This window comes from Rhizopus delemar, genomic scaffold, assembly GCF_000149305.1.
Source record: "Rhizopus delemar RA 99-880 supercont3.4 genomic scaffold, whole genome shotgun sequence".
NCBI lineage: Eukaryota > Fungi > Mucoromycota > Mucoromycetes > Mucorales > Rhizopodaceae > Rhizopus > Rhizopus delemar.
Window position 1 is genome coordinate 975,383 of NW_027137830.1, and position 12,933 is coordinate 988,315.

At 35.4% G+C, this 12,933-nt stretch overlaps 4 protein-coding genes across 4 annotated transcripts; 1 reads left to right on the forward strand and 3 right to left on the reverse strand.

The window, feature by feature from the left end:
* Positions 1-227: 227 nt before the first annotated feature.
* On the reverse strand, positions 228-926 carry RO3G_05876 (ubiquitin-conjugating enzyme E2 2; the record flags this gene model as incomplete). The annotated part of the gene is made up of 4 exons (XM_067660466.1): positions 228-491; positions 552-610; positions 671-724; positions 863-926. The coding sequence occupies 4 exons, from the start codon at positions 924-926 to the stop codon at positions 228-230; spliced, it is 441 nt and encodes a 146-aa protein (XP_067516567.1).
* Positions 927-2,497: 1,571 nt separating this feature from the next.
* RO3G_05877 (uncharacterized protein) lies at positions 2,498-3,251 on the reverse strand (the record flags this gene model as incomplete). Its single annotated transcript, XM_067660467.1, has 2 exons — positions 2,498-3,025; positions 3,078-3,251. The coding sequence occupies 2 exons, from the start codon at positions 3,249-3,251 to the stop codon at positions 2,498-2,500; spliced, it is 702 nt and encodes a 233-aa protein (XP_067516568.1).
* Positions 3,252-3,664: 413 nt separating this feature from the next.
* RO3G_05878 (uncharacterized protein) lies at positions 3,665-4,263 on the reverse strand (the record flags this gene model as incomplete). The annotated part of the gene is made up of 3 exons (XM_067660468.1): positions 3,665-3,784; positions 3,953-4,098; positions 4,197-4,263. 3 exons carry the CDS (start codon positions 4,261-4,263, stop codon positions 3,665-3,667), a joined length of 333 nt encoding a protein of 110 aa, XP_067516569.1.
* A 4,526-nt stretch (positions 4,264-8,789) lies between these two features.
* RO3G_05879 (uncharacterized protein) lies at positions 8,790-11,809 on the forward strand (the record flags this gene model as incomplete). Its single annotated transcript, XM_067660469.1, has 6 exons — positions 8,790-8,907; positions 8,958-9,065; positions 9,127-9,213; positions 9,270-9,311; positions 9,362-10,102; positions 10,164-11,809. 6 exons carry the CDS (start codon positions 8,790-8,792, stop codon positions 11,807-11,809), a joined length of 2,742 nt encoding a protein of 913 aa, XP_067516570.1.
* Between the last annotated feature and the right edge of the window lie 1,124 nt (positions 11,810-12,933).

Below are 12,933 nucleotides of genomic sequence, written 5' to 3' on the forward strand. Positions count from 1 at the left end.
CCCCAAGCGCTCCGGAATGACCTAACGATGAATCACGGAGAGGAATAAAGATGAATTTATCTGTAAGAGTTTAGGCAATTCACTTTTTTCGTACATGAAGTTTGGATGTAAAAGATTGATGAACACACTGCTTTATTCTATTATACAAAAAATATGAAAGTATTGCATGTATATTTTGTGAAATTATTTCTGTTTCTTTTGTTCTTTTTTCTTGTTATTTTATGCAATTATTCCCAAGATTGCTCGACGGTTTCTCGAACCCTTCTTACGTATTCCTTTCTATTTTCTCGATAAAGATTGGCCGCTTCTGCATTCGCTGGTGAGTTAGGGTTAGGATCGTTAAAAAGTGATTGAATACTAGTTAATATTGCAGCAACATCATAAGTTGGACTCCATCGATTCTGCAAAATATCCAGGCAAAGCTCTCCATTTGCATATACATTGGGGTGAAACATTTTTGATACAAACTTTACTTGAGGTGGTTTGTTTGGCTAATAGAGGAATAAAGAGGAATTGATTAATAAAGAATAAAAATAATGACTCCAACTTACATAGGTTTCATCAAACTGTAAGGCTAGTTTGAATGTACCATCCTCAAAAGGAGTGTCAGCTATTAGAGAATATTAATCTAAGCACAATATATAAAAAAAAACCTCAATTTTTTATATACCTGGACCAAAGATGACAGCATTCCACATCATAATATTATCTGGACAAGGCGCACCTATATAGAACATTACGAACTAAGAACAAAGAGAACATGCTTATTGTAATTACCTGATACACCAGCTGCATATACATGTAATTAATTTCATAAAAAGCTAACGTGAAAAATAGGTTACAATTCATGAAGATACTTTACCTGGTGGATCGCTTTGAATTCCCTTAAAGTCACGCATAAGTCTTCTTCGAGTAGGTGTAGACATTGCTTATGTAAACAGCTTATTTCTAAAAAGAAAGGCATGATACGAACTGTAGATTTTGTCCTTTAAATGAAAGTCACACCAGATACATTATTTCTATTAAAAATGATTGGAAGAGGTAACAAAATTGGAATAAAAAACTGGCAAGACCCAAATGGAATACTATTCTTTCGCCTAAAGTTGCTTAGCCACCTGATAAAGATAGGTATTCAAACCAGACTGCTCGACCGAACGGTACTAGCCCCTCTTCTCAACGCAATCCAACTGTACTCTATTCGAAAGTGTATCAAATTCCTACCGTCACCTGCGAATGTTTGCTCTATGGTCACTTACATGTTTCATGTTCCTCATTTATCCTGGTTGATATGAATGCAGCCACTTCTATTTCTGTGGCTATCGATACCGCTTACTGAGAAGTTTTCTAGTCAACTGGAAGCATTTTCTTTGACATTGCTTCCCGTCGTGAATCCGATCACAATATGTATGAATTAGTTTTTTTTTTTTTTACCAAATTAAGGACTATGTAGGCCTTGTAGTTCGTCAGTCCAGCTCTAATCGGTAACCTGAAATAAACTTCGGCGATGAGGGATTTTGCACTTTGGCATGTAACGACGGACTGAAGTTTGATGACATAGTTGTCATTCATCCTGTTGTTGCTTGTCGTCTGAGCTTTGTTATAAGTATATTTCTCTTTAAGGTTTACCTTGGCTGAGACCTCAACACCTCCTAGAAGGTTTACATAGCACCCTTAGCAACTATAGTATTATACGTGCTGTTGGTATTGTTACTGATGCTGACACCGGTGTTTTCCTAGGATCTGATTACGTTATCCTTGATTGTTCCTCTTGACCTAGACCAAAGAAAGCCTTTTTTGATTTTAATCATCCCATTGAGTGGGCCGATCCGGCATGTAGTGAGGAATTATCATAATATTTTATTCATGCTTATGGAAAGTCATATCGTGTATTATCATGGACTTGACCATAGTGTCAATGAAGGTAAAGAGGCGCCCAGTAACAAGTGTACCTTTATTATTGTTTTAAATCCGATCTTATCTGGTCTCAGTGTCCTGAGAAAGTTGCTTTAGATAAAAGAAGGAAAGATAATCCTGCAGTCCCTTCAGATTCAAACAATCAGTCTGCTATATTGTCCACCGCTGTCTCTAACCCAGTTACTGCAAAAGTGCCCCCTCTTGAAATTGTCATGTTATTCGACGATGTCTCTATGGACACATCATCTGTGTCTGAGAGATCACAAGTAGACATACCTGTGTCGATTCTACGCTTATGACAGCTATATTCTTGAACTCTAATAGTCGTTCTAAATACGCAACCATCCTTAATGAAACAATAACACCTTAATCCTAAACTATGGATAGCTCAATACACTCAGAGAGATACAATATCTAAATCATCCCTTAAAGAGTTGTTGTTAACATCTTTCCCAGAAGATGTGATTGTTTTTATATGCAAAAACAAAAATGATTTAGAAAACATTTTTGGATACAAAATATTAGAAAGGAAGAAAGGAAATTATCGATAATTAGAAAACGATCTATTTTTAAATATGTATTTCTATGAAGAAGTATTCCAAGTTTTCTTTTCATAATCTTCCAGTCTAGAGGTTAACCTTTGGAAAAACCGTGTGGATATACTTGGTTCATTATTTCTACTTCCTACACTAGAAAATGTACGTGGAGGCATTCCTCGTGTAATAAAGTTTCCTCCCATATTGAGCCCATCTGAGCCGAATCCTCCAAATCCAGTCAAGAAACTAGCAGGCCGCAGCATAGGCGCTTTAGGAGTATTTTGTTCTTCTTCTTGAGGATGATGTTGCGTTGACGTGTGCATGATGTCTTTTTTCATAACAGTAGACAGTATGGATGAATTAGTGGAAGAACTTGTGCTGGTCGACAAGCTGGCTAATCCTGCACTTTCTCGTTCTGTTGCCAAGTATTTTAATCCTTCTACCGACTTCTTTTTGTCAGAGCTTATTGAGTTATCAGCAGTAATAATACGGTGCCTTATTTCATTTCTTAGGTTTAAATTTCGTTCGATTTCCTTTTGCATCTCTTGCCTAAACTCTGCTGAGAACACTGGACCCTACAGTAAACATACATGAATTGCTAGCATTTACGATTGCAGCTAGTTTTACCTTTGTTATTTCAGTTTCCTTTGCGCCTTCTTGTGATGAAACCGAAAGTGGATGAAAACCACTGTGAAAGCTAAGAAGCTCATCGTCTTCTAACAGTTTTGGCTCACTCAGATTATGAATGGTGTTTTGCGCTTGTTCTAATCGTGATGCATATTCTTGTGCCTGAATGACCATAGCTGCTATCTTCTCTTCATTCTCTACCTGTTGTTGTTCCAGTTCTGCTATACGAACTCTCAATTGTTCGTTTTCTTGAACAACCTATCTTGCAAAATTCAATATATAGAAGTAGTAGCATGTTGAGAGAAAAACATTACTCTTTCCAAATCTATTTGAATATTTTTTACAAGATGCGATGTATTTGAGCTTGATTGTTTTTGTGAAGTAAGTGCTTTATCTAATAGTGACTGTAGGTTGGCATTTACATCTCTTGTTGCAGCTAACTTTTGCTCTACTTCAGCTAATCACGTATCCTTGTGTTATTATAAAAAAGGAGGGCGTCTTCATTATTTTCAATACCTAATCTTTTTGCGTAAACACCCACTTTTGAACGAGAATCGACCTGAAGTTATGTAAGACTTTTATTTTTGTCAGAATCTTTCCGTTTCTTTTGAATTTACCATCTCTGATGCCATGTCATTTAATTGAGCAGACAAACCGTCCATTTCTTTTCTAAATTTTGATAGCTCTCTTCTAGCTTGATCAAGTTCCTGTTGTAAAAAAATGCGTTCTTCTTCGTCATTGGTTTCTTCATTGTCATTTTTCACATGGTAAGTTGGCCTTGACCTTAATTCTTCTTGAAACATTCTGTTTTCTCTTTCCAGATGCTCTAGCTTTTAATGCATAAGCTACGAGTTTTTATTTTTTTTGTTCATTACTTTTATTTGAATAGCTTCATTTGTCTCAGATATGACTAAACCGATACGAGCAGCAACTTCAAGATCATTAGCAATTGCTTGTCTTTCTCTTTCTTTCTTAATAATTAGTTGACGAAGGGTTTCAATATCATCGAGTGCATAAACTTCTTTAACAAAAGAAGGTTTGTCTGATCGTCTTTGAAGATGAGTATATATCTTGAACTAATATCTTATATATGCAAGCTTTTTTAAAAATGTTTATTACCTTCTGGTGTTGTTCCTAAGCGTGCTAAACAAGGCTCAAAGTCATGTTGAAAAGTGGCTGTGGACATGGTTAAAGAATGCAAGGAAGAAATAAAGGGCTGAATGAAATAAAAAACTAAGCTGGGTATAAAAAATAAGGAGCTCTGCGGGGATCTGCAAACTGACGGTAAAATGGAAAGCCTTTCTAAACAAAATGAACTCTTAAATACAAAGCTATTCAAATATTAATCTCTATTTTTCATGAAATATTTACCAACACGTGTTTTAATCTAAATCTAGAATATGCTACCCTTTTTTTCTACGTTTAGAGGGTAATACAAACATAATGTGATGAAGAACACAAATATGAATGTGATATATAACAGAAACGAATTGAATGAAGATGGTTACCATTTAAGCTTAAATTGTAGCTGACAATCTTATTTTCTAGCTTTATACTCTTTTTGTTGTCATTGAATTTAGAGTTAGCTATTAAGGAGTATTATCTTTCATCTCCTCAAATGATGGTTAGCGCCATAGAAGAAAGCAAGTCCCTCATAGCCCCTTATATACTTTTTTTTTTGGCTACATAATACATACACTGATTTGACTTATGGATTACTACAGAAGATTCTTCAAATCTTATAGATTAAACTATCTAAACCAAACTACTTTCAGTTGAAGTATTTTTTTTTCTTAAAAATCTCAACCACTATAATTAGCAGTTCTGCAAATGCTGTCAAACTTGAATACAAATCAACATTATTAATGTCTAATATCTTTAATGTCGACGTAAAATCGGCAGTTATTAAATTCAAACAGTAAGAAATGCTGGCAAAAGCGAATATGTCAGCTATTTTCTTAGTAATTCGCATTATGAACCACTGCTTTTTGCCTCTAATACTATACCAATGTGTTTCAAAGGCTAAGTGATATGGTTCTTGCAAATTTGATAAGCATAAATATCAAAAACACATCGTTGATTACTGCTAGAAAGCAATGGGTTATAAAATACAACCAAAACTTCAAAGATAAGACGTTTATCAGCAAAAGGATCAGCCATCAAGCAAAGCGCTATTTTGACCTCTACTCAAATCTGATGGCAAATAATTATTCTAAAAGGAGTGTTATATAGAATTTTCACTGTTAACTTTCAAAATTAAGTCATTTGGCCCTTTTTCTTCCATAAAATTGAAGATTTATTATAAAAAAAAACAAAATATCAAAAATAACCGGTAAAAAGAAAAAAAAGTTGCTTAAAAACCTTTAATTGGTAAATCATGTTTGTTGTTATTACTTAAAGAAGATGTATGTATGTTATAGATTTAAACTGCAGAAATCTCGAAATAAAACAATGACTAGCTTACAATGTTTGTGTGGAAATGCTTAACAGAAAATTCAAAGACCTTTGAGAAGAAAGAAAAGATGACCTTCTTATATTGCTTTAACTTATCAATTTCAATTCATAGGTTGTAATTTAAACGTAGCAATAGTTACAACTGTTATAATGTATTAACAGTGCACCACATAATAGATTTTATGTAAAAGACATGAACTCAATTCTTACTAGAAATCTCTTTGGGAACAAAAACGGACGGCAGGGTTACGTATGCTTAAAGATATTCAGTTAAAATTATGATATCCATCTTTAATATTTAAAATAGAGTATCAGCTTAACTTCATTTTTGTTTAATGCCGTAATCATAACATAAACTTAAAAACCTTTTAAGCTTTTCTTAAATACTTTGCTCGTTTGTTACGGCAAAGTATACTTTATAAGGAAAATAGATGCTATTTATCAATTTCTCATGGCGATGTTTTATTTGTATTCCATGCTCACTAAAATACATGCTTTTTATTTTTATTTTTTTGTCTATGCTTCCACTTGCTCCTTTTTTTTTTTTCTTTATATTGATCCGCTTTTGTATAGAAGCCAATATAACTGTAAATGACTTGTTTATTAAATATTTATATTTCGTTTTGCTGTAATCCAAAAAATATAGTTAAGAAACTCCCATTGACCTATTATCACAACTTTTAATAAATGCTATAATTCTGAATTTAATAAGTGTAATTTGCATGTAATTTATATCTTCGAAAGCAGCTATTGGAAAATTTAAGCTTTTTTTTTTCATGTAGAAATAATAATCACAGTAAGCCATCTGATTCTAGAAAAAAGGGATTTCCTGCCAAAACAAATACCCTTTTTTTATATAAGTTTATCAAGTAAATTCTTGCCGAATATACGCACATAATATATTGAAAACTTGAATGTTAATTACAGTAAAAGTGTAAAGCATTACCTTATATAATAACATATTCGCTTTAGAAGCAATCCAAGATTTTAGATCCATTAGAATAGCTCTAAATCAATTATTGCGCAGCAGTAAGATGATGCATCGAATGAGATAAAACTGATCAACCACTGACAAAATTAGCAACCTTAAAGTAAAAGATTTATATGCTTCATTCGTTCAATACTGCTTATAATCTTTTATCTTATTGAACCCCTAGTACTCTAAAAATGCAAATATAAATAGTGATTTTGTTAATTCGATACAATCGCGTACCTTTTGTCTGAACAACTGTGTAGGCAGACAGTATTTGTCATTTTATGCAGCATCATGATGTAAGCTAAATAATTGGCTAATCAAATTTATTCTAAAGTCAGATGGTGTAATCAGTTTTTGTAACTATTATAATAAACTTTTTTAAAATGAAAAAAAGGTCCATAAATATATATTTTTAAAGAAGATAACTGGCTAATATACTAATTGCACAGCACTTTTTTTTTTTGCTTTAAAGGCACTGGATTACTTAATTTTAGTATATTAAATTTTACGAAGACAGTTATTTAAGAGCTTTCTATGAGATAGTGATAGTATAATAATAATAAATTGTTGAAAATTAGCAATGTTTTCTTTCTATTGTTTATTTATAGAATAAATCAAAAATTACAGATGCTGAATAGGGTATAAAAGTCATTACAGCTTAGCTTCATTTGTGTCAAATTTACAAAATCAACATGAACGAATAAAACAAGTATAACGCGGTAATACATATAACTTAGTATGTAAGCAAGTATCTAGGCCAAAAAATCTGTGCTTGTAATCAAATAAATATCAAAAATCTATTTATTATTTTCAGACGAAGAAAGTAGACAAAGATTGTCAAGATACTTTACAGTACCTGACCATTGTGATTCAAAAACATTTTTCCAACAAGATCTTCGATATCAAAGTAAATGTACGAACTTTTTTAAAGGCTCCACTCAAACAGTCTTCAAGGCTTTTTTTATAAGCATACTATTTAAACTTGCAATATATCTCAAATTTAGGCGTCTTGTCTTAAAGGCAAACTTTCTCGTTTGGTTTCTGTTTTTTCGTTATGCTCATTGAATTGAACGTTTTGAAAGAACTCATCTGCTCCGAGATGAGGAATATAGTTTGAGCTTCAACTGCTAGAAAACATTGTTTTTACACTTGTTACAGACAACCTGTATACGGTTGAAATCAATACTCAAGAAGTCTACTCACTTGATCAACTCTAGAATGTTGGTTAGATTGGCTTACAAACTTTCTAGCGTCTAGCGTATCTCATAACTCCTTCATTGTTGTTAGGAAGCATTTACTATACATCAATGTCTAATCTTCATTACTACTACTGTTGAATAGAAATTCAAAAGCATAATTACAGATTTACATAACAAATTTTGACAAATTGTTAAAGTACTTTAATAAAGTAATAGTGTACCTTCTCCACATTTAAACTTATTGGCAATACTATAGCTGGTGGAAGCTTACATAGCATACAAACAAAAAGACAAAAGAAGCTAACATTTATATTTAGAAATTTTTTTCTTTTATATTAAAGCATTACATTCTCTAACTTGGCATAGTCTGGAAACAGGAATGGATTTAATACCTCTAATAATTAATCAAAAGTAAATTGATTTGTCTTTCTTTCTCTTGAATGAACGACGTCTTGGGCATAATTTCGTTTTATTGATAAGTTTTTGCACAATTAACCATTATATAGTAAAAAATGAGAGATACTGTGATCATTTAGGATATCATTCTTATGTTAGTAACACCAAATAACAAAAATTGAAGCAGAAAAAATTCATTGGTAACCTTTAAATTTATGACTGGTATATATAATATTAGCCCCTTCATTGTCCTATTGTTAAAGTTTTAATCATTTCATATCATTTATATGATAAATAGTCACACTCAACTAATAAAAGCTATAATCATTTTGCTCAAACAACATTTTGTTACAATTGAAATGAAAAGGTTTATTATGGTCTGAGTATAAATTACTACTATTATCACTTAAATGTAAGCATCCATCATTTTTTTAAAAAAAAAAGAAAAACAATAAGAAGTGAAATTTGTTGTATATTTTTAAATGTATATGAGTAAGATCCAGTCTCTTGAAGCATACCACAAATAGTAATAGATAAAGCAAAATGAAAATTTCCAAAAAACCTTTATCTGCGTCATCACCAATTTCATATTCCGACAAATAATTGGGGCGCAGGTGTATTCATTTTTTTTTTCAAAAAAAAAAAAACAGAAACGCGCTTTCCTTCTTCAATCTACTTTTTTTTAAAATGTTTGGAAAAAGTACCTTTGGTCAGCCTGCTACAGGAGGCTTTGGTCAGCAACCACAACAAACAAATTCTGTATTTGGTCAACAACCTCAGCAACAACAGCCTAGCGCTTTTGGAGGTAGTGATGCACAAAAAATGAATAATGTAAAATTAATATGAAGATTTTAGGATTTGGAGCTGCAAACCCAACAGGAGCTTTTGGTGCCACTAATACTGGAGGCGCTTTTGGACAGCCTGCTCAGCAATCTGCTTTTGGACAACCTGCAGCTACTACAGGTAGGGATTGTTATAAACGATTGTAGAAAAATGTTTTTTAATTATTTACAACTGAATGTAGGTTTCGGCGCAACAACATCTGCCTTTGGCCAACCCAAACCTACTGGTTTTGGGTTTGGTAACACTAGTACACCTGCTTTCGGTTCAAGTAAAGAAACATAACCTAATAAAAAAATAGATTCTAATGATTGCATCTTTACTTAGCTCAACCCGCTGCTAACACTGGATTTGGAGGTTTCGGCTCAAGTAAGTGGATTGTTTCTTATATAATTTTTTTTAACTAAATTAACATAAAGCTCCAGCTTCAAACACTTCAGCTTTCGGAGCCAACACAGCCAACACAAGTGGTGGTCTGTTTGGACAACGCCCTGCTACAGGCGGATTTGGCAGTACAACAACAACTGGTGCATTTGGCCAACCACAACAACAACAGCCTTCAGCATTTGGAGGAGGGTTTGGCAGCACGACAGGTTCGGCTTTTGGTCAGCCTGCTGCTGGAGCTAATCAAGGTACAGCCGGTGCAGATTTTGCTCCTACTCAAGATCGTGACCTTACGACTGGTGTAAACAATTTCTTCCAAACAATTACTGCTATGCCTCAATATAAAGATTATTCCCTCGAAGAACTTCGTTTACAAGATTATACGCAAGGTAGAAAGACAGCTTCCGCAGCTGGCGGTGCCTTTGGTCAACCTGCAGCTGGAGGTGCCTTTGGACAGACAACGAATACGATGGGCGGCGGCGCTTTTGGTCAGCCTGCCGCCACTGGAGGTGCTTTTGGTCAACCTGCTACAGGAGGTGCTTTCGGTCAGCCTGCTCAAGGCAGCATGTTTAATGCTTCCAATCCTAGTGGTGGTATCTTTGGGCAACAACAATCAACCACACCCGCATTTGGACAAAACACTGGAACTAGCGCATTTGGACAAAATACCGGCACCAATGCCTTTGGAAGTACAGCCAACACTGGCACCACTGGTTTTGGTGCAGGTGCTACAGGTGGTGCATTTGGCGCTAGTGCTGCTAAACCTTTCGGATTTGGTAAATTTTATTTTATAACAAACACATGTTTTTTAATCATTCAACTAACTTTTTTTTTCAGGTAGTACATCTGCTGCACCTACCACTGGTTTTGGTGCAACCGGAACTAATGCATTCGGACAGCAACAAACCAATACAGGAGGATTTGGGCAACAACCAGCCCAGACGGGCGGATTTGGAGGATTTGGAGCCAAACCTGCTGGTACAGCAACTAATACTGGATTTGGAGGATTTGGTAATACGGGTGCTGCTACTGGTGGATTTGGTGCAGCCACTAGCAAGCCTGCTTCAAACTTTAGCTTTGGTCAGCCTGCAACCTCTACTGGAACAACTGGATTTGGTGGCTTTGGTGCAACAAATACTGCCACAGGTGGATTTGGTCAACCTGCAGCAGGAGCTGCTGGTGGAGGCCTCTTTGGTGCCACTAAACCCGCAACCTCAACTACTTCCCTCTTTGGTAACACTGCTGGCGCTACAACCGGTACAACTGGCTTTGGCGGTTTTGGTACTGGACAAACCAATACTACAACAGGTTTTGGAGCGGGCTCATCAGGAGGACTATTTGGTCAAAAGCCTGCTACGAGTACAGCCGGTGGACTGTTTGGAGGTGGCACCCTTGGAGGTGGCACTACAGGCTTTGGTGGATTTGGTCAACAGCAACAAAATACTGGGTCTTTCAACTTGCCTGCCCAGGGTGGTTTAACCTCATTTGGTACCAGCGGTTTGCAAACGCAGCAGCAGCCCTTGATCGCGGCCGTTGACAAAAACCCTTACGGCAGTAACCCATTGTTTGATTTATCCAAGACATCTGGTCCCAGTGCTGACTCAAAGTCTGCACCTTCTGCTGTTGCCGTGAATGGTTCTGGAAGCAAGCCAGCAACTCCTCACTATCCTATCTCTCCTCGTGTCGTCTCCAAGATCAAACTTCGTGGATTTTCTGTTACCCCTGTGAGTCGACCTACCAAGAAGAAGACAGGTCAATCATCTCTTGAAGGCATTAGCGATGATGCAGTTCTTGGCGTTGGAGCCTTTGCTCCTCGTGAGAACGGCAAGAAATTAGTATTGGATGACAACATTGACTCTGCTAACATTGTGGCTATTGTGAACAAGAAGGCTGAGAAGAAGAAAGTTTTATTTGATCCCAGTCTTGAATATGTTGCCTCCAAGGAAATCAACAGTATTAGTGCACCACTCCCACCTACTCAAACGAACAGTATTCATCCTGGATCAGGACCAGGTTTGATTAACTCTATTCCCTCCTCCTCTGCTGCCATTAAAAATGGCTACTATATTTCACCCACACTTGAAACACTGAAAGGCATGAGCAAAGAAAGTTTGAAAACAGTGCACAACTTGGTCATTGGACGTAAAGGATTTGGTGAAGTTAAATTTGAAAAACCTGTTGATTTATCTGAAGTGGACTTGGATGACTTGTTGGGTAATCTTGTGCTTATTGAAGACAAGAGAGTGGTTGTGTATCCTGATGAAACTGAAAAGAAGCCTGCTGGTACCCAATTGAATGTTCCTGCCTTGATCAAGATTGAAAACTGTTTCTCTCATGACAAGAACACGGGTGCTGCCATCAAGGATCCCCAACACCCTCGTTTTAAATTGTTTGTTGATAAACTTCGTCAAAGAACCAATGTTAAATTTGTGGATTATGATGACTCTACTGGCACTTGGACTTTTAGAACAGAACAGTTCTAATATTACAATATTCTATCCCTTATTTTTTTTTTTCATCATTTCTTAAATAAACATTTCAAAATAGAAAAAAGCAATATAAAAAATAATAAGACTGTTTTGAAATATTGGAGATAAACATGGCATCTGTCATACTCAGTCTTCCTTTTCTTCTTTGAACTATTCTTTTATGTCATTGTCTTAAATATACTAACAATATCTGCAAAAGTAAAATGTGCACAGGATGGTATTTTCTCTTGAAGAGTTTATATATATAATGTGATCATTGAACGTAGGTTTCCATGGGCACAGGAACAAGTCAATTACTTGTCCAGTAATACACAAAAACGTCTTGCTACCTCGCCACAGCTCCTCAAATACGGCCAACAGATCGCTTCACACAACGTGAGGCTGTGATAGAACAGATTACTCTGTCTGTGATCCTCAAACCATCCAGGCCGTTATTCATCACCTGACCATTCTCAACTTGAACTCTTTCTGATTATTTCTTCATCTTTTTCTGACAGGACAGTTTGGTTCCCAATCTGAAGGATTTGCTTTTGTGTCATCTACCAAAAACAGCCGTCAATCCGGTCAGTGACAAGATTGATCTTTTTTTTTTTTCTCACAAAAGAGACAAAAGTTCACTCTCATGTCAAGCATGCATTGTATTCCAGAGTACACACGTTTCACAATGACCGTGTTGAGGGATTTCCTTGTTCTTTTTGAATCCTTCTGCGACAATGAGTGAAATACTCCACTGAAGGGGGGGGATAGCCAAGGTCGAATGCGAATGGATTCAATATTTTCTGATGACTGTTTTCATACATTCGACAAGTTTCCGTGTGGTACAGTGGTCTTTTGTACCATCTAGGTTTTATGATAAACATGCTTGTGTCTTGTGCTTTGATAGAGTTTCATTCTTTCAGGTTGATTGGTATTGAAAAAAGTTTGAATGATACAAGAAGGGCTTTTTTTTGGGTGGCTTTAGTCATTTTTCCATGTTTTGTTTATTGTACCATTGCTATTTTCATCTAAGCAAGTGATGAATAGTGAAACAAAGAGATCTGATATCTGACGAAATAATATCGGTGATTGAATTGTGATGACCAAATAAAACTATCGACGCCCTTTTTTTTATTTTGAAT